At 29.5% G+C, this 22,646-nt stretch overlaps 2 protein-coding genes across 5 annotated transcripts in view; one reads left to right on the top strand and one right to left on the bottom strand.

The window, feature by feature from the left end:
- Positions 1-21,440, top strand: part of LOC109609186 (uncharacterized) — a 35,476-nt gene extending 14,036 nt beyond the window's left edge. For all 3 annotated transcript variants that reach the window (XM_049961362.1, XM_049961356.1, XM_020025816.2), the window contains exons 2-3: positions 19,573-19,978; positions 20,034-21,440. In XM_049961362.1, coding sequence (XP_049817319.1) covers positions 20,141-21,346 — 1,206 coding nt within the window. In that variant the 5' untranslated portion in view covers positions 19,573-19,978; positions 20,034-20,140 and the 3' untranslated portion in view covers positions 21,347-21,440. The remainder of the gene's footprint in view (positions 1-19,572; positions 19,979-20,033) is intronic.
- LOC109609218 (U-scoloptoxin(01)-Cw1a-like) lies at positions 3,519-9,052 on the bottom strand. Of its 2 annotated transcripts, XM_020025852.2 has the most exons (3): positions 8,961-9,052; positions 6,287-6,409; positions 3,519-4,178 (listed from the first exon to the last, which is right to left on the bottom strand). In XM_020025852.2, the coding sequence occupies exons 1-3, from the start codon at positions 9,024-9,026 to the stop codon at positions 3,987-3,989; spliced, it is 381 nt and encodes a 126-aa protein (XP_019881411.1). In that variant the 5' UTR covers positions 9,027-9,052; the 3' UTR covers positions 3,519-3,986. The 2 variants fall into 2 exon arrangements, with proteins under 2 accessions (XP_019881411.1, XP_049817345.1); XM_049961388.1 differs by lacking the exon at positions 8,961-9,052 and having other exon boundaries at positions 6,287-6,594.
- Positions 21,441-22,646: the final 1,206 nt, after the last annotated feature.

Raw genomic sequence — 22,646 nt, forward strand, 5'->3', positions numbered from 1 at the left:
ACAATATAATATTTTTATTTGTTTGACATCTAGCAACATTTTAGCTATGTTATTTTTTTCACTGGAATAAAACAAATAATTTGGAAATAAAATAATAAGAATTATGAAGAAAAATTAGCAGTACCTTATTTTAGATGTCGTTCAAATAGACATTTAACTGGTATAAATGTTTGTTTAGGTGAGTAACTGTAGAAATTACCGCACCACTTATTATTTTGAAAATAAAAAAATCTATCAAAGTAAATACCAAACAGTGTTTATTAATTTTGAAACAGTCGTACGTGGTGTTAAATCGTTTTTACGATTTAGAATGAAATTTAACTCATGATGAGTTCGGTCTGTTTTGTTAATGGAAGAAGTTTGAAGTTATCACATGATATCTGAAAGCTGTGGTGTGTTTCATACGTCAATTTTCCGAATATTACAATGGTATTTGAAGACAACAGAAGACCAGAACAGGACGAACATCTTGTGGCTTTCAATTTCGACGGTTTGTAATCACAAAAATGTTACAGTTAGAAAACGCAGATGTTGGATTAATTATTGAATCAATTCAACAACTTTTTAGGGATGAAAATTTACACTCTCGTGTTCCTACTTGTCTAAACACATGAGTAAGATGGGTTCAGTCGACGGCTAATTGAGGGATATGCTCAATGTAACTTATCACCATATTTGGCGGAGGCGCAATTATGGTGTGGGAAGGTATTTCGTTGACGGCACGTATGGACTTAATATTGTTAAATAATGGTAACCTTAATGCTGAGCTTTAAATTGTTGACATTCTGGAAGATTATGTCGTACCATATGCTCCTTAATTGTCCCATTTTTTTTCCAATACGGGAAAAGGGTTGTCTACACACTTTTCACATGGACACCATTTAAGCCTAACTTTTTAATGAAAAACTTGAAACATATACAATAAAAAACTACCACAACCGACAAAGGGTTTTTAAAGTTAAAAAAGAGAATTTGGTTAATTAAAAATTATTTACGACATTGTTTATTAAAAAGAAGTATATTAATAAGATTGTAACAGAATTAAATATTACATTTTTATCAAGAAAACTGACTAAATCATAGAATAAAATATGGGAATTATTGGGAATATATGATATTGACTTAATGCGTTTGCTCAATTAGTTTAATGCTTGTTAAAATATATTTAAGTGTGTAAACTGAGTAGTGTTACTAGTCAACATAGTGTGACAGGTGTTAAATTGTCTTAGAGAACTAATACCTTATGATATTAACTGATATTCTAATATATTTTTGACATTTTATTTCATGCTTCTATTTTATTAGAAAGAATAAACTTATTAGTGTGTGATTTCTAATTATAACAAACTTATTAGCGAGATACATAGTCTTTTTTTACAAATTTTGTCTCTAAAAGTAATTTAATAGACCACTGTGTTAAATAGAGAACACTTTTTATGACATACATAGAGTTGTTTTGCTAGTTAAACTTTAATTATACAAAAAAAGTTTGGATGTGTTTTCAACTAAATAGCCACACTTAGTTTAATAATTATAATTTAAATATCAAACAAATATTATATGATATTTATAATGATTTAAAATTGTTTTAAAATTCATTCATTCTATTTTTCTTATTTATCAGTATTTCATTCATAACAAATTAAATAATAACCTACGTTCCTATCTAGTGCTAAATGGGTGTAAGACTTCTTTAGACACTTTTTTTGTTAATGTATAGCCATAATCGTTTAACCGAAATTTCGATGGGTTACGAAAGTCATTCGATTTCAGTAACTGTTAATTACGTAAGTGTTGTCATAATAAATGGTAGCGTAATCGGAGAAAAAAAGTTAATAATCCAAAAATAATATTGTGATATGCCGATCGCTAGATAAGCGTTAAAAAGTTTTGAATTTCTAATGACATTCTATAAAACTTAATGAAGCGAAATTATTGCAAAAATAAAGATTGATATCATTTAGCTGACCAACTAAATCTACCGTTATTTAAGTGAACAACATTACCTAATAAACTGCAATAAGTTTTCAATGTTATACGTGTCATACACATGAACACTGGTTTCTGTTAACATAGGAAATTTGTATTTGACGTGTTTTTCTTTTCTCATATGTTCGTTGTAGAATACGATAAAATTAATAAATTTAATAGTATGTATCATTATTAGGAAGTTGCAACCAAAATAATTTGCGATGTTTATGCAAGTGCATTAGATTTTCACAAATGCCAAAAATTGTTTTCCATGTTCAGATCTGGTAAATTTGATATCTCTGACTCCTGTCGATCAGGAAGACAAACGACCTTAGACAACGACATACTAAGGGCAGAAATGGGAGAAAATACATGTCAAACAACCCAAGAACTGTCAAACATCCTTAACAAACTTTGGTCGACCATCCAGGAACATTTATAACAGGAAAAATAAGTAAAGCAGGTATTTGGGTCCTCTATAATCTGTCCAAAGAGAATAAAGCCAACCGATCCATCACATCCAATGTATTGCTTCAACGGCGTCATACAGAACCGTTTTTGATCGTTTGATCATTGGAGACAAAAAATGAATCCTATGTGATAATCCAAAACGTAAAAGGGGGTTTACATCCCAAAAAGACGCTTCTGTTTGGTGGAGTATTCGCGGAATTGTTCACTTTGTGCTGAAACCTTGACAAACTGTTAATGTAGACCTTTATTGTAAAGAATTGGATCGAGTGAACCAATCTTTAGCCAAAAAATATCCGGCGATTGTCAACAGAAAATGCGTCAATCTGCAACACGATAATGCGAGGCCAAACTGTGCAAGACGAACACTGGGAAAAATTAATGAATTGGTGTGGGAGGTATTGCCTCACCTACCATACTGGGATTTCCATTTATTTCGATCCCCACAACATTTTCTTAGTGGCAAATTTGAAAATTTGGATGATATCCAATGTCCAGATATTTTGATATCGGGATTGAAAATTTGCACACTAGATGGCAGAAGATTGTTGATAAGGAGGATGATTATATTATTGATTAAAAATAATGAATTTAATGAACGTATCAAAGCGACATTACTTTCCGATACCCCCAATAGTAAAAATACGACAAACAAACAAGACGTTAGCAGGGGGGACATGAAGGGACATTTACTTTATTTTAATTGTGTTCAAATGATGTTTTTTTATGGACACAATGAATCATGAGTTGAATTCAACTCTATGTTGCATACACACATCTCTTATATTATTGTGTACTAAGCTCCTTCAATGAGCTGGTTACTCCCAATCGAAACCCTAACTATCCTTGAATCCAAATAAAGTAGATACCTAAAGTTGAGGAAATATGGGTCAATTCAAAAGGAAAAAAGTCGATATTAATTGTAAAGGAATCCTTCAGGTACAAATATATTGAAATGTTTTGTAAAAAAAATTTTTTATTTTTGTATTAGTAAATTACAAAATTATAAAAAAATATATTAAAATAATAAATACATAAACTATATTTTGCTATTGTTCTTTACAACTAACCTATATAGATTTAATCTTGCATCTAATTACAGCAATTTCATTTGCAGCATGTACAGTTTTATGGTAAGTCATCCGTCCATTATTTTCGCTTGAAACATTCTCTTGGAAAATTACATCCTACAGCTAATTACAATATCTGTCTAATCTATAAGATAAAGTCGAAACAATAAGATGCACATATCACTTAACGCGTTATTACACGCATATATTTATATTGACATGTATATATACATACGTTAGACGGAAAAGATACGACAATTAAAGACAATTACATTTATCAGTGGAAAGATAAATGCATGGATTTCTGTTAATAAATAATAAAAAGTACAATGTGCCCGGTTATCGCGCATCTTTTGTGTTTTATGCAGACGTTTCGCTATTTACATGTTATAAGATAATAATGGGAGGCACATAAATATCATTATCCTAAAATGCACATTTGTTACACAAAAAATCATAAATTTTGAGGTATCTCTATTATTGTTGCTGCTGTTGGTGGGAATAATCTGGGATTCTGTAAAGGTCCTCGTTGATGCCGTACAAACTGGGTGTACCGGCGCAATCAACGTTGAAGAACCAATCGCAGACGCGGGCATATTGATTGAAAATGGTACCGTTCGGGCAGAGGAAGCTGAACTTTTGGCCGTTGGGGAGACACCAGTGCCATACCTGAAATTAATACAAAAAATGTATAATTAACAAAATTAATAAACAGAAAAACTAATTGAAAATATATTTTGGTTTAAAAAATGTGTAAATTATTGGGGTGGTGTTAAAAATGATAATCCACAATAGCACTCAAACTCTTAGACTTATAAAATTAAAAAATAACATATGCTGTATATTCGAGAAAATTGAACAGTTTTACAGGATTTGCTAATTTAACTCACTATAGAAGAACAGTGTCAGATTGATAATTATTATATAATATAAAAATGATAATAAGCTTTGATTATTTATTATGTATTACCATCAAAGTTTTTTTTGCCATTGTCCATTATCATAATTCCAGAAAAGATGGACATTATATTTTTTGACTTTTTTATGTAGATTCATGACCAATACGATTTCGGACGTATATAATCATATTCGACACCACTCAATGTCACAATAAATACAGTTACATTATACTAATAGTAATGAAATTGCAAAAATTGCAAAAAAATAATGGTCAATTACAAATTAACAAAAAAACAAGTAATTTTCTTAATCATAAAAGATCTTGCAAAACAATGTAATTTATAATATATTATAGTCTAATTTTAAAATCCTCAAATAATATTATATTTTATAAAAAAAGACATAGAACTGTCTCTCATATTCAAATGTTTTTAAATATAATAATTTAATTTCTTATACACTGGGAAAATTAATTATATTTCTTATACATAAAAATATAATTAATCTTTTCAGTTTTACAAAAAATTCAAAACCTGCAATTGTGTTAATATATTGACAGTTCGATTGTATTTTCGTCTTCCTGTGCAATTTTGTCTAATTTTTTTAAATAATAAATGCGTGTGCAAATTGAACGAAGTGGCTATAGTTCGTCATATTTACTTCAAAAAAAACATATGAAATTTATACAGAATAATCAATTTCACCAATTCAATATATATGCAATTATATTTTTATAATAGAATATTATAATTTTTAATTCTTTTCTTTAAGTAAAATAAAACTATGCTTCGAAATATTTTATTTTTTAATTCATATTACCACTATTTAAAAATAAAGAATTTTATTAATCACTGTATATATACTTAATATAGTTACAATTTTTATAATTTAAATAGTTTTCCCAAAGTTAAGTTAAGTTTAGACTTAAAATTGTGGTTTCTTTCTGTATGATAAAATACGGTAATTGAGAAAAAATACAATTATAAATAAGTTGGTCATCGTTCAATCTTCCAAAAATATTTTCATAAGAAGAAATTTAGTTAATACTGTTCTGTGTTTACTTGACAGACATGTTTTAGTATTGAATTTGTAGATAATTAAGGATTTCATTAAACATTTGGTATTGGAAAGTATTTTCAAAACATATATTTGAACAAAAGTAAATAATTAAACATAAAACTGCGTTAAAAGTTTTAACCCCAAGTATAATATTTTATACAGACCATTATACAAATTTTCTCACATTTATAGACTTATCTATCTAATTTGTGTGTCCTTTTTGTATAAAAAAATTTAGTATAGTATTTGGTCTTCAAGCATGGTTAGTCTTTGATATTAGTTTCTTGAAAGCAAGATATTTTCAATAAGTATGTTTGGTCAAACTTATAAACATGTAAATAAATACGTAAAATATAATTGAATTAAAAATTTTAACTCCAAATATAATATTTTAGGCAAACGAATAAAATAAAAAATATATAATGTAATTTAGGAATATTTCTTATAATGTCAGTTCTGTGTTCATATTGGAAAATTCTATCATTTAATTCACATGAAGGTTTATTTATTTATCTATTATTTGCACTGTAATAGAGGCATTAAAATGTAAAATAAAATTATGAAGACTAATGAATTGAATGAATTTCTATCCTTAGTGCACTTTCAAACAACCACTTCAGTGTATTATTAGTTGCCTAGTAATCAAAACCGTTAGATGGATTTGTAAAGAACATTTTGAAATATTTAATACAAATATTAGAATTTCAAAAATATATAAGTTTGCCTCTTCGAGTACCTACAAAAGAATGTATATCATGTTAAATTAATAAGTAATAATGTAATAAGTTTGACGGTAGTCTTCTAGTATAGATGCTCACCTGACATTGAGCTTCCGGATCACTGTAGTAGCCAGGTAGCCGTTGATCACACCTGAACTGCAAGCCCTGAGGCACTTCGCTGTAGGTCGGATAATCCTGGCCAGCAATATACCCATCCAATTGCTGAAACGTAACAACCAAACTAAATTCAAATGCTTTTGAAATGTCTACAAATTTAGTTCCGTTCACATTGTACAAATCCATTGTGTCCCTCTTACAGCAATAACCCAGTGAATTGCCACAAATCATCATCATTATTCATATGTAAAATTGGCAGATAAACGCGCCATGACCCAGTAAAAGAATATTTCACAACTGTTGTAAAATTCTTAATTGGTGATGATCTTCAGTTCGAAAAATGTTTGAGGGCAGCGGTCTGGAAATCCTGCCGGAGTTTTTTTTTACGATTTGTTGTTTATGATATTCGGTCAGGTGTTAATGATAACAATGGCATAGGATGTGCTTCCGTTTTGTCCGGTTGACATATCACAGTTTCCGGGATATATGATCTCTTTGTCATTATTTATATCTATTTATATTATCCAAGGAATATGACTATTGAAAAAAGTTACAGTATAATAAAAATTGGTTAAAAATTATAGGTATATTGGAGAATAATATTACTATTATAACATATTTAAAACATTAAAATTTATACAAAAATTGTAAATTTTTACAAATTTTAAATGTTTTAAATAAACTATTTACTTGATGTATTATAAAAATATAAAATATAACTGAATTTATTAATTATTTACAGTTTTTTTTAATTTTGATTTGTCTACATTCAAGCACAATTTCTGTTGAATTATTTTTGATTTAGATTAGATTTAATACAGGGTATAAACTAAATATATGATTTTTTTATTATACTATTGGAATGCCAATTGAGTGACATCGCATTATTACAAAATTGTTTTCCCTGTTTGTCTAAATACGACTTAATTTTATCTAAGATAACAATGAATTATGACTTACTTTTATCCATATTTCACTTCAAAATCCATAATAAAATAATAGTATTTTTCGTATCATATATTGATATAATGTGTATATTTACACATATTCCTAGTATTCGAAATAAGGAGAAAAATTCTCTTTTTATCCTACCCATCTTTACAATTTGTTATTTAAATATATACACTGTAGCTTACTTATAATTCGATTTTCTTGAATAATATAAGTAATAAATAGGCCACACTGTGTTCAAGATACTAAAAAACTGTGAAGGATTCACACATCGTCAATTACATTATGTTTTAATATGAATCATTTAGTATAAAACAAATTATAAAAAAGTATTTTGAAACTCCACTAATTGAACATCCTTAATGCATATTTGTCAATAGTAAGAGTGTTATCAGTTTATTTATCCACGTGCATTATCAAAACAAATAAAAAATTATGTATGATAGAAAGTAAATCCATACTTTTTCTTTATTGCTAAATTAACTATAATAATTTACGGCTATTAACAGATTCCTCTTGTTTTCTGCAATAATGTAACAATCGTGATTTATTGCAGAACGTAGAAATGATGGGGTTTTATATAGAAAATTTTACATAAAAGGTCGTTTCCAAAGAGAAATTGGACGTAAATGATTAGCTTAAATGACTCAATTAAATAATTAAACCCTATTAACTGCATTTAGCCGATTGACTGTTGCATTCATGCTTGTGAAATAGTTCTAGGACAAAACATGTACTTGTACGGTTGCACAATTTTATCAGGAACAGCCCGGATTATTATATAATGTTAATGAAAAATAGCGGAGATTGATAACGCTAATTATGACCATGCGAAACGTGTTGCCAGCTTAAACAAATTTAAACAATATGGGCTTTTCACTTTCGTTGCTGTTGCAACAATTACGTCTTGAATGCAAATTTCCTTAATTGAATTGAAATTGAAATTGAATGTATCTGACAAATAATTTCTAATTTCTAAACGACAAATGCACACAATGGACCACCGGGCTCTGGCGTTATTGTAATCGAAATTTATTGATTAAATCGTCATATTACTAATTGTTTTCTTTACTAACAGATGGCCACTAACTATTGAAAAAATAAAACAATTTAGAAAATGATTTTGCAATTTATTCATTTCGTTATAACAATTCAATCAAAACATATGATAAATTTATTTTATTTTTGATGGTCTTTCGGTCAAAAATATTTCAATATTAAATTACAATGTTTATATTAATTATTTTTTCATGGTTCAAAGAAAAATTCTACAAATTTTCAAACAAATTTTTATGAAAAAAAGGTAGACAAAATAATTTTATATTTTTTAAATCATTTTGTTTTTATTAACAAGTAAATCATAAAAAATTATATTCTAAATAAATTATCAATAACCAACAATGATTAATTGAAATAGATAATTTCTAATAGATTTTTTTAAAAGATTTTTTCAATTATTCCTTTCACCAGAACCAAAAACTACAAGATATTACTAATAAATTTGCTATGAAAAAAATTAAAAACATTTTCTTTTATTATGTTAAATAATATAAAAATTAATTAAATTTGAAATAAACTAATTGAATTGAAAATGTACATTTAGAAAATCTTAATTAAAAATATTTACATCTAATATCCTATAATTTTTATACTGGGGAGTATAAACTGCCGAGTTGCAACGTTTTGAAAAACCAAACAAACTTACAGAGAGCACGTGGTGCACTAAAACTCCACACAAAACAGTAACAAACACGTTCCTGATGGAAAACATATTTCAATTTAAATGTTTCAATTTAAAATTGGGATCCACTTGTACACCGGAGTCGGCACCCTTAGCAATTTGCGGAGCCGTTGATAGATACAATTACAATGAATCTGCTAATTGGTGGCGGTGAGTTTTTATACTCGGAGAGATGGTTTAAGACAGATACATTAGGTAAGATGTGCGGTGTTCATTCTCATGGTTTCTACCGGTGCATTATCAGAGAAGACACGTCGATTGTACGCAAGAAACAGAAATCCATTCATGTTTGGTCAGGGTTTTACAACAACCAACGACACACCTATCACGGGTGTTATGTGGATCATTTTTATTTATTTTGTACATGTAAAAAAGTGTACGGTTTTAATAAATTGATTACTTGGATTTGATAGTCAGCGAATGAAAAAAGATCATTTTGTTCATTAATCAAATAAATGGTCTTAGAATAAATAAGTATTATATAAATTTTCTGGTCTTATAATCTTCTTGTGGGAAATCTTGTTTTAAGATTACAAAATTATATTTTAATCAATAGAGGTTGCAAAGTCAGGCCCTGTACTAAAGAAATACAAAAATCTTCAGCTAATTATCTCCAGTCGCGTTATTATAGAACACGATTCACAGTCAAACGAATTGACAAATCACTTCTTAAAATTTCATTCAGCCTATTCGATTATGGCCAATTATAGTAGTTAATTGTTATTTTCGCACGCAGCAATATTAAAATAAACCATTGTGACTGATGTCTTGTTAGCTTTATTAGCCGATATATTTTTTTCACAGGATGTAGCAAGTCGCATATTATTAAAAAAATATTTATAAATGATTGGTAATAAAATCTGCATAAAGTTTTAACATCACTTTTAATGAAAAATATTCTATTCTTAATTATGCTATAATATTAAATAATGGTCTTGTTTTAATTTAATTCCTAAACATCCAGTTTCTTAACAAGATAAAAATTAATAAACATCATTTTATATTTCATATAGCAGCGGCTATATAAATGTTGCGAGTGGTTAGTGAACAAAGTACAGGAAAACTTGAACCAATTCATCTTGTTCATTATCTAATATTATGGGGTATTTTTATTATATTTCTTTCATTCATTATTCACTTTATTCATTATTCATTCATTTTATTCCATCGTTTACCTGATCAGCAGGAATTAATTCATTAGAAAAATGTGAGTTTTAATCCTGCCACGGATTGACTACATATGTTTTTGCGAAATTTGTAATACACCCATTTTAAAGGATACGAACTTTAATCACCTACTTACATATTTCTTAAAATATGTCTTAATCAATTTATCTCATTTTTTGACTGTAAAAATTTTTATACGAAACTTAATTGGGATAATTGTATCATCTTAATTCCATGAAATGCTCTGGTATGAAGTGTTTCAAAAGTAAACTTTTTGATAATATTTGAGATATGATTTTTTAAGATATATTTAAAATATATCATCCATAAGTGAACAAAAAAAAAAACAATATTTTATTTATTCATAATTAACAACATACAATTCAAATGATTGGTGCTTTTGTCTCGTAAATGTAGTCCGGAAAATAAATCTTTCAAATCACAAAACCCCCTTTTATACTATATATTTCTATATTTGAAAATAAAAGACGTGGCCAGCAAAATAATTTATTTATTACTGTACTTCTCGTTAGCCAATCAAATTTAACGTACCAATTTATAGTAATTCCCCAGTTTTTTGTGCCGTATTTGTTAAAGTATTCAAATTAGGAATTGGATGGCATAATTCTTTAACAACCAACATTTTGTCATGGTAATTTAAACTGGAAGTTATTTATTTAAAAAATTTAATCAACTGCAATTCTTATATTAATAAATGCTATCGTGTTATTATTGGTTTACACCACATCGTAATAAGAAACAAATGCGGTGTTAAAAAACTTTCTACAACTAAATTCACCAGACACGCACACGAGCTTTTGAAACTAAAGATTCGGCAATGTTCGGAAACTTTGTGTCGGTATTTGGAGTTATCTCATTGGCTAGAGGCACGCCTCAGCTCCCTTATCATTGAAACAATAGCCCGACCTTAAAGCACATGGGCACATTTAAAAGTGTCTCTGGAGAACCACAAAATATTCATTGAAATTTAATATAAAACTGCTATCCTCTACCTTTGTTTAAATATCAAATTATATTCTATTTTAAAAAATAAAAACATACATATGTCAATATGTCATTTTCATAGGTGAAGCACTGCCTTATCAGCCTTTCTTGAGTAGCCGCCAGACATTCTATTGGAATTACATGGAATTTCAATTGATCATATTTCATCGGTTTCCACAATTTATTTCAACAAAAATGTCGAGATTTAACAGCAAAATTATACACTGTCTTCTTGTTTTTTCTACCACAATATTTTAACCTTTTATCCAATCTTGATTTTAAATCTTGATCTTGAAATTAAATAAGTAAAAATGTAAAACATTTGAATTTCAATATATACTGCGTGCAAAAAAAACGTATCATCTAGATATAATTGATTTATTTCATTTTTTTTTTTTTAGAAAAATATTAATCTATTACATCAATAATAACAATCACTATCAATAACAATTGATTAAAAAAATAATAATTAAGCATAAATTGTCAGAAGCTAATACTGGGTCGGACCCTCTCTTTGATTAAGACATTCATTGACGCGTGTGACGTGTCGTGACTTCGATCTAATGAAATTATCGTCATTTTCTTGTGGTATCTCATCCCACACGAACAGAATCTGACGTCTTAGTTCATTAAAAGTCCGTGAAGGGCACTGTAAATTCCTTAAGCGTCGGGTCATCATATCCCACACATGTTCAATTGGAGAAAGGTCTGAAGATCTGGGTGGCCAAGTAAATTCACAACGGAGGCTTCTAAGATGTGTAATATATTTCTGACAATATGTGGATGGACATTATCTTGCTGAAAAAACGTCATCCACATATCGCTGGGACGTCATATTGCTACTAAAAACTGAAGGTGACCTGCTACCATAAGCAATAGTACCCCATACCATGAAACCCATAGTGTTATGAATATGACTCTCTACAGGAAAGCGAAGATCACGTCTTCTTCTCCACGTCGCCGACTTACTAAAACAATGTGATTCCATTCCTCACCCACTGTTGATATTCCATGCGCCAGTCACTACGTCGGCATCAAAAGACCTTACACCTTCTTCGGCAAATAATTCATCAGCAATCATACGCATTGAACTCATCCTGTCTCTTAGGGCCAGTAATCCAAGACGTCGGTCTTGTGACTCCGTGGTAGCTCTGTCTCTACCTCTTCTGCCCTCTTCACTCCATGACTGCCAAAATCGTATTACAATACTCCCATTTCCCCTCTTCAAACGCCGCGCTATTTCTAGAAACAAAATTTCTACTTCATCCAGACTCACTGTTATATTTCTATCAAACACTCTTAAGTAGCTAAAATTATTTCTTCTTCTTGCTCTAGACATGTTAAACATTTAGTATAAATTACTAAATAAAAGCTTGTTTCAAATACTTTTGTCGCTGGGTAACAAAATTCTAAATAACGAAATAAATGTTTTATGTGTTATTTACATAAGAAACTTTGATTGGAATGCGGACTATAATAAGAGAGTTCAAATTTTCAGGGATTTTTTTTAATCAATTTGGAACTATTTAAGCACCTGGGAGCAAAGAGATTCGAAAACATCCCTGCAAAGGACCGACCTAATATACACACACCGTCAAAACTCTTGGACACTTTAATATTTTTGGGAATAAAAGTGAATATAATAACATGTTATAATTAATTGTACATAATTTGTTACATTATTATAAAGGTTTTTAGCACATTTATTTGTTTGGTTTGGTATTACACTGGTAGAAAGAAAGCAAAATAGAAGGAACAGATAGATACTCTAATACTCTGTATATCTTCCTCTGTTCTGAAGCAGTGAATTAATCTTCAACATATTTCCACTATCTTGGAATAATTGCACTATTCTGATCACAAATGATCAAGTATCGTTGAAACTCGGTGATTTGACCAACTCTGTTGATGTAAGGTGATTATCCTTGCTCTATTAAAATCAGAAATTTGATTTCCAAGTTATTTTCGACAAATAGATACAAATTATTTTGGTGGTTATTTACACCAGATCGAGAAGTTGTAATCAAAGCTGTTTTAAAAGTAGACGAAAACATTGTTGAACGATGACAAAAAACTGCAATTTGTATGCGCCCATTTCTATAAAAACATTATATTGCCATTATATCAGGGGGTCCAAGAGTTTTAAAGTTGTGTGTATATATAAATATATTTTTAATGTATCATTTATTATTGAATACCTAATCAGATAATAATAATTAACTACCACATGCTACTCTAAGTCCACATCAATTGCCTACTATAACATACTTTTAATATCCGTTTTGCGAATAAAAATGTCTGTAAAAAGTGAAAATGAAAGTTTTTTCTATTATTAATCTATTATTAACGTGATTTACCGACGGAATAATCTTGCGGCTGTGACTGATTGTGATCGTGGAAAGTGACAGATACAAAAAGTTATTGAACTAACTCGAGCCCACTCAGCATTATATTTTCATTATCAATGTAACACATTTCAATTAGTTGGTTTGTATTAACAGGATCGTAAATTGCGTAAAGATCTTCATTTTCACAAAATTATGCGGTTCAATTGTACACCTTCCTGTTCTGGACGGTTGTTCTACCAGAAAGAGGTCTTGAAGAACATTGTCTTACATAATTCGGTAGTTTTGTTGCACTTCTTTATTGGAACAATGGTACTGCAAGGGAAACATCTTTATAAAACAATAAATTATTTAAATGCGTGTTACAGGCTAGTGCTTCTCTAATTAGTTCTTGTGCCTAGTGATGCAATCAATTATTCTGTTTTCTGAGATTATATTTGTTTACCAAGAAATCCGTTTACCCATTGTGAAAATATAAAACAGCATAGTGGTTTCCTCAAATATAATATTGCTATTTATTTTAATATATAATTAGTCATTGGCAATTTAACTTGTTAAATAACTGAAGTAGTGGTCTAAATCATTGAACCTTACCAGAGTACAAAATTTAAATATACCTTTATTATGAATTTATTTCTTCTAATCAAGAAAACTAGTAATAAAATGCTAAATTTATTTGGAATATCTAGTCCGCTTTGTAATAAAATGTCAAACATATTACATAAAAACAGACAGTTTGCAGTCGTTTTTACAGTTGGTTTAAATATTCCAAGTACAAGTAAGTACTAAATTGAATTCCATAATTTAGTGATAATATAATAGTTTAGTTGATCACAGAATTTCATAAAAAGTATGATTCTATATATGCAATATTTTTTGTTAAATTTGTTATATAATTATTTTGATGGATATGAAATTCAATGTATCTTATTTTTATCATAGATAATGCCCACAGATTTCCCACTTTTTGGCAATGTGTTATAAATTAACTTCTACCAGATGATATAGAAATCAATTTTTTTAAATAGTTATTATTATTATAATAAAAAACATGGTTATGTAACCTGGGTGTCATACTTGACAAGAAACTCAGTTTCTCTCGCCAGGTCGCTTTGGTAAAGGGGAAAGCTCTAGCAGCCTTTGTTGCTTTGAAATCTTTCTTCCTTTCTAAACGTCTTTCCTCTTCAGTTAAGCTGCGTGTTTTTAACGCGACAGTCCACTCTCTCTTCACCTATGCTCTTCCTATATGGGGCACCGCCGCCCCTTGGCTCATTAGGTCCCTGCAAGGGACCTACATGAGGCTAGTGAGGTCGGCCCTGGGTGTCCCATACTATATTCGTAACAGACAAGTCTGTTTCGAATACAACATTTCCTCTCTTTTGGAGCTGCGGCGCAAACATGCCCTCAATCTCCGGAGATCTATCTTTCAACACTCTAATCCGGAGATTGCATGCTTGCATGACATCCAACCCTGTGAATCTGACAGATGCAAGAGACCTTGTCTCTTGGCTGTCTAGACCTCTGCGTCTCTCTGGGACATCTTTTCTTTAGTATGTGGCGGTTAGCCGCAAACCTCTTTAATTTTTTCCTTCTCTCTATTTTCCTAAACCTATGGCCATGATCTTCGGATCGGTGCCCGGAGAGGGGTTTTTAGTCCGACACTGCCTTCGACTTCCACCAGAAGGCGTCTTGTAGATTTTCCCCTCTTTGACCCAATAAAAAAAAAAAAAAAAAAAAATGGTTATGTAAAATTTCATATGATAATTTTAACGTTTAAACATTCATAAACGATTGAGTTCCACTTTTAGTAATTTATGTTCATGTAAATTAAATTTCTATGAAAATTTTTGTTCCAATAAAATATAAATGCGATTGGAAACTTGATTTAAAGTTATAAATCATTTATGAAAATAATAATATTAAATTACAAGATTACCTATCATGTTGTATTTGAACAAAAATTAAGAGTTATTAAATGTCTCAAAATCATATTAACCTATTAAGGCTAGGGAATAATTTAAAGACATTTCAACATTAGAATTTAATTATGATAAGTTATCACTGATACCTAAGCAAATAGTTTGATTATGTACTTCAATCCTTTCACGCGACTTATTATTTAGTTAGCTGAGCATAACATTGGTGTGCTGATTGATAAGAGGCCTCACAAAAATTAAATCAATTTTATCATTTCATCATACTTTTTGGTCATAATTATTCTATATGTGTATATGTCTAATTTGACAAAGTTGTTTTTCAATTGCGAAGCATGAAATTTTTTAGTCATGAAAATGAAGAAATCATACTAGCAAATTTTTTATAACAATGGCTGAAATTCCAATATTTGCTACCATCAATTCACAGTTCAGATATAGTAAATGCACTGATTTATTATACCTTTTTAATAAGTTCGTGGTTATCTTTCTTAATTATTCTGAGGCAATTTTTAATTCTACCATGACTATTGAAAATTTGAATTTTAGTTTTGGCTATAGTATAATTATTATAGTGTTATTAGAATTATATTCTATTGTTGTTAAAAAAATAAAATAATTTATACTTACAATTTATTCCATAGACTAATTAATTAAAAAAATAAATTCATAAGAAGAAATTTGGTATATACCCATTTGAGGTGATCTAATATAGTGGTGTAGTTTGATTTGCTTTGATACAAAAATTTGTTAATATGATTTCTTCAATTTTCATCCCAAAATTACCCAGTAGGTCTTGGTTTTGGGCCAAAAAACGTGACATTTTTGAATTTTTTTATATTAACACTGTTTTAGAGAGTTGTATCTAATTTCTTTTCTTAGTGGGTGATGATTCTTATTTTTAATATTTAAGGATAAGTTGATGAAATGCAGTTCTTACTGGAGCTACTAATTAATAATTTTGTAAAAATTTCTGAGAGGGTCTGCGCAATTCTTTTAACTAAAGCTGATATATTACAAAACAAAAAGAACGTCTTTGCGATTGATTTGTGTTCCCATTTTAAATATAATTATTAAACATTATCCTTTTTATGAAGGTAGTCGCCAAATGGTTTCGTCACGACTAATTTTCGAGATTGCTGTTATTGAAAAGTTGTTTTGAAAGAATTTCCATATAACTTTTTTCATTACCATTTTATTCAATCTATAAACAAATTCAACACTCGTGACAGATAAAAAAACTGCAGTTTTTGCAAATTTAATTCTGAAAATCTTCTAAGCTAAACGTGATGGAATAATGTCATAAACATGTTTATTTTCTTTAAAAAAAGTACCATCGAAATCAGCCCGTTTGATATCCAGTAAGACAAAATAAATCATTTGTAGTTAAAATAATTACTAATCTTACTTTATTTTTAACATCAAATAACTGATTTGAGCGATTAAAATGTCACACTATATACTTTGATAGTATATAATTTGATTGATGAAGTATTAATTTCATCTAATACGGTCTAAAAGGTTCATTTTAGTTACTTAAATATTATATTATGGCTCCGTTCCGTGCGTCAAAAATTATTGATCGCGTTCCGTAGTACAATCTATGGTACATTGTTAAGCACAAAATAAAAAAATTAAATAATCTACCTCGAGAAGCATTTTCTTAGATCTAAAATATAAATAAAAAAGTAAGTATATAATACAAAATTAATGACCGAATCAACCTTCAACTGGTTTATATATTTAATTGTGAGAATGCGCGCTTAAATATTTTACACAAATATTATAAAATGCGGGCACCACAACAGATTCCCATGTTTGAACGATATTTTGAAAGACTGGCTTTTCGACACTACTCAATCTGTGTCAAGAAGTGTATCATTATGAAAATAATGGCGATTTCTGTAACCTAAACTTTATTGTTTCTAGGATAAAGATCGGTTGCAAAAATTTTTGTTCATAACTTAATTGGTTATTCAGACATTATGTCAATTTTAATTCTATTTAGAGTAGTTAAACCCTATTTGTTACACATTAAGAACACCTTTATACTCTAAATAATACATTAGTTATTATAAACTGTGTTGTTTGAATTCAAAATAATGTACTTCTCTTAAATATTTTGAGGTAATAAGTACTTGTGCGTATAATTTCGAGATAATAGATGATATTTTTGTTTTTAAATTATTACCACAATTTAATTTAACTTAATTTAATATCGAAAATAACTCAATCTTTCCAAAAATACTGATATAAATTGTGACATATTAAATTATCTTTGGCTAAGATATTATTACGATTTTTAAAATATAAATAATTATTATAGTCGCAAAAATTTGTGGCATAATTACAATTAATTATCAATGGTTAATGATCTTTATGTCAAATATTATATACATATATCAACAATATTAAATATCTCGAAATTTACCACTGGTTTGTGTTAAAAAAAGTTGTACATATTGCGTAAAAAAGGAACGTAGAATATTTTTTACAATTTGCCAAAAGAAAATGAAATAAAAAAAATAACACTTTTAAAATCTATTTACTGCAATTTTCGATAGATATGTCAGAAATGGTCACACATATTAAAATACAGTTTACCACAATCAATATTTTAAAATAATTAAGCTTTGATATTGGATTTAGTTTATTTTAGGTCTTGAAATAGTTGTAGTTGGACACCTCGAATATCAGATTTATTAGAAAGGACATCAATCGATCCATCGAGGAATTGATATCGATTTTATTCACAGTAATTTATAGAATAAATCCAGATAGAACACTTATATATATATTTAAAAAATCCGCAAAAATTTGTGACATAGTTACTGATTTTCAAACTAATTATCAATAGTAAAATATCACATATATTGACAATATCAAATATCTCGAAATTTGCCAGAAATATAGTTATATATTAGCTATAATTTTTTAATTTTTTCTTCAATATTTTAAAGGCAAATTCAATTAAGGTTTCCATTTGAAAAAAAAAGTTGCACCTATCATCTCGAAGTTTGAATAATACAAAAAAATATTTCCTCTTACCTGAAAATTAAATCAATTTTCAGTTTTCGTTCATACTTCAGAAACAGTAATAGATATCAAAATGATGTACGCTAATTAACGTTATAAAAAATTGAACTCCACACTTTTTCTAGTTTGTCTTAATCTTATGTGAAGCGAGGGACATATATTGATTCTGTTGATGGAAATTTATGGAATAACGAAAGATTTGATTTAAAAGTTATTGTTCATTTTAAGGCTAAATCAGTTAATTTACATGGAAGATTTATAATAAATATTAGAAGCATTAAAAAATTATTAGAGGATGTAATGTGTCCCATATATACAAAAGATATATATAATAATATTGTTATCAGTTGTCAGTTTTCTCACATATCTCAAAAGTAGTAAAAGATATCAAAATGTGGTTTGGGCAATCAACATTATAAAAAAAAGTAGCTCTGAGGCTTAAATCACACATCCCTGTCCATCAAATGCGGTAACATATGTAATGCAAGGGATTTCAAAGTAAAATGAGTTTATTTACTTGGAAGAATTCTAATAAATATTAATAATATATGTTAATAAAAGCATTAAAAAATTATTAGAAGAAGGACATACAATGTAATTTAAAATGAAACCTGTAACTTTTTTATTTATAATTAGATTTTAAAGAATCACAGGCTAGATAATAAAACTATGCGTACTATAAACATTATTATCTGCATCACCCGACGGATGTACTACATAATATTTAAAAAAAATAGTTCTCCACTGAATTTAGCTTGTAAAGTGAGTACCTCGAAGGTACTCCTTTTAGAAGGTACTACCTCCTAAATTTCACAGAAGGCTCAAAAAAAATATTACTTATATGTCAATGACAAAATTAATAAGTACATTTTTTATAGATCTATGAAAAACGCATTCCTGTAATGAATAAATTTCTTTCGATCAACAAAATAATGAAATAAAATGTCATATAGTTCTTTATTATTTATCTATCTATTTCATCAAAATCGAGTTGCAAATGAAAAAATCGGGTGTGTGATTCCATTTTAAATACACCACACTATACTTATACAAATGGAATATGAATTGTAGTACAATTTTGTTTTGCAGTTTAAATTACACACATGCGTTGTCGACCTTCTCTCAACTTAACCAGCTGATGACAGTACCTACGTAACGAGGCTCGTAAACAACGAACACGCCCTACCGACTTCAGTCATGGCCTATCTGATGCCCGACGATGTTCTGGACACCAACAAGTGTTCTGAGTGTTTAAAATACCTGTCTATCAGGCCGATCAAAGTGTACCCGAATCGACAGACGAAGTGCGGCAGGTGTTCCGAAGAAGGGGACAATGGCATAGTGTCGTTATACGAAATATTAGTACAAAACGCGGTGTTCAGGTGCGTTAACCGTTACGAAGGTTGTAACGCGGTTTTCACCTGCGAAGACATGAGGTTGCATGAAATGGACTGCATCGGAGGCAAGTACCTGTGTCAACTGTGCGAGTTTACAGGTGAGACTGTGCAATATATCATATTACAAATATACGATAGTATGGTAATTTTTAGGTACTGCCTATGAATACTTGCAACATTTTAAACTACATCATAAATTATATTGGTTGGATAAACCAACTATTACGTTGTGTCTGAGTCAGGAAAAAGAAGATTTTTAAATGTACCGAAAGAATGATCATTTATTTGTAGTTTATATAAAAATAGACATGCAAAAAGATATATTACTATTAAACTGTATAAACATTGGTCCCGATGACAGAGCAAAATGCATCAAATTTAAATTTGAGATTTATGAAGACAACAATTTGAAATTTAAAAGTGAAGAGAGGACTTGTACTTCCAAATTTATACCTCAAGCGGAAATATTAGTACCGGTTCCTAATATAAATATTATAGACAAACAGTCACACATTTTCTGCGAGTTGAAAACGGACATAAGCAAATATCAGACATTTCTTAATCTTCCTATTAACACCGACTGTGACAATAGAAACAGGATTACCAATCTTCTGCAAAGAGTAAAAACGTTGAAAATCAAAAATAGAACTCTAGTTGACAAAGTAAAGGGTTCACCAAACTTTCAAATGGATACCAGTTCAACCACTTGCGCAAACCTCTGCATGTGTAAAGAGTACGACTATTCAAAGCACGATCCAAAACTGTATGTGGATCCTGCAATTCTTGAGAAGTATCCAAGTTATAAAATATCTCCTTGTGGTTACGGTTTTATTAGAAACGCCACCCACATCAATTTATTTTGTTCCAACTGCCAAGAACTGTTCACACCATACTGGCCCATTTCCGAATGTGCCAGTTGCAACCATTTCATATGCAATTTGTGTTGTACCTTTGCCAATGTGGATCACTGCACCAACAAGTCACCATTGACACAAAATGTTGCCATAACCAACTTGTTCAACAACATAAAAATAAATTGTAAATGGAACTGCGGGAAGTGGTTCTTGAGTTCGGATATCGTTAGTCATCAGAAAACATGCGATCGGAGACCTAAACAATTCTGTCCTGTTTTAAATTGTTCTTGGAATGGAAAGCTGGCCGATATGGAGAAACACTTCAATATCCATCAACATTTTTCAATCATTATGTCCAATAGGATCGATGATTCTCTTCTGAATGATTTGAAAGATACTGTATACGTGTATACTGAGAGAGATGTTATTGCTGTTTTAAAAAGGCATAAAAATCATGTGGGGAAGTTTCAAATTGTTGAAGTGTTACCCCAATTAAAGTTAGGAAATTACAATGTTTTGTTGCAAGAATTTAAAAGTGGACAATTTTCAGATGAAGAGTTTGTTCTTGCCGGCAATAAAGTGTTTAGAATTATAATAAGAGACAAAAATTAATGTGTACAGTATTTATTATTAATTAAGAATTGTGTACCCATATTGTATTATTTTTTATACTTTTTTAATTGTTTAATAAATATATTTTTTTAAATATTAACATCCTAATTTATTTGTGTTTTAATTAAGAAAAGATAGATGGAAATTATAGACCACCAACTTTCTAACAAGAAATATTGTATTCCAATTTAGAAAGATTAAATTAAATAATGATAAATTATAATCTCTTTATTTATATATGGAAATTTATGTGAAAAAATAATAATAAAATTGGCAGTTATTAGTTTCTTTTAGTTCCATTATTTGTAATTTGGATTTTTCACAACATTTCTGTTATGTTTAAACGTGGGCATGGGTCAACGATCACCACCTATGAACTGAAGCCAAATGGCATAATTGTTTGTTCACAGATGAGTCTAGGTACATATTATATCACTCGGATAGCCGTATTTATACATGGTATGAACGTGATTAGCAAAACGTGACTCCAACTGTTGCTTTTGGAGGTGGTTCTGTAACAGTGTGGGGTAAAATTTCTTTAGGGACCCGCATGGAGTTACTTGTATAAAACTCAGAAATTATAAATGCTTGGCAACATCACACCTTAGTTATACAACCAATTATTATGCTTTACTCAAGAATTTGGACAAGATTTCGTTGTTGAACACATCATCGTGCGAGGCGTAAGTTTGGCGATGCATAATCATGCTATTAGACGCAGTGGTCTCGCATTCACCAGAATGCAATTCAAGTGAACACGTATTGGACCCACTTTAAGAACAAATCTATGCTCGAACCACCTTCTTAGTGAAAAATGACGAGATCAAGAATGTATTCATCCCACACCACATCACCAAGATGTCGTTCTTTACACAATTCCGACATTTAACGACGATGTTGCAATTTGAAGGGAAGCACAAACTGGACACGATAAGGCAGGACTGGATTTTGCAGTAACCACTTTGAATTGTAAGAATTCTTTCTTCTGTAAACCACTGGTTGTTAACTGCACGAGTGGTCACAAAGCGATTTCATAGGGCGTAAGGCGGTGGTGAGGACGTTCGTTTGTTGCTGTTCTGTTACCTAAGTATAGTTAGTTTAGTTGATCAGAAGATATAATTTCATTAAGATGATGTGATTTTTTGTCATCAACTTATTCATATGCAATATTTTTTATGAAAACTAACCATTTTGAAGGATATTTTGTAACCGTATGACTTTTGAAAATTATGAAATAGACCTCCATCATCATCATGAAGAAAATAATTTTTATTATATGTATGTGTTTATGTCTATTTTG

The sequence above is a fragment of the Aethina tumida genome, chromosome 1 (genome assembly GCF_024364675.1).
Source record: "Aethina tumida isolate Nest 87 chromosome 1, icAetTumi1.1, whole genome shotgun sequence".
Classification (NCBI taxonomy): domain Eukaryota; kingdom Metazoa; phylum Arthropoda; class Insecta; order Coleoptera; family Nitidulidae; genus Aethina; species Aethina tumida.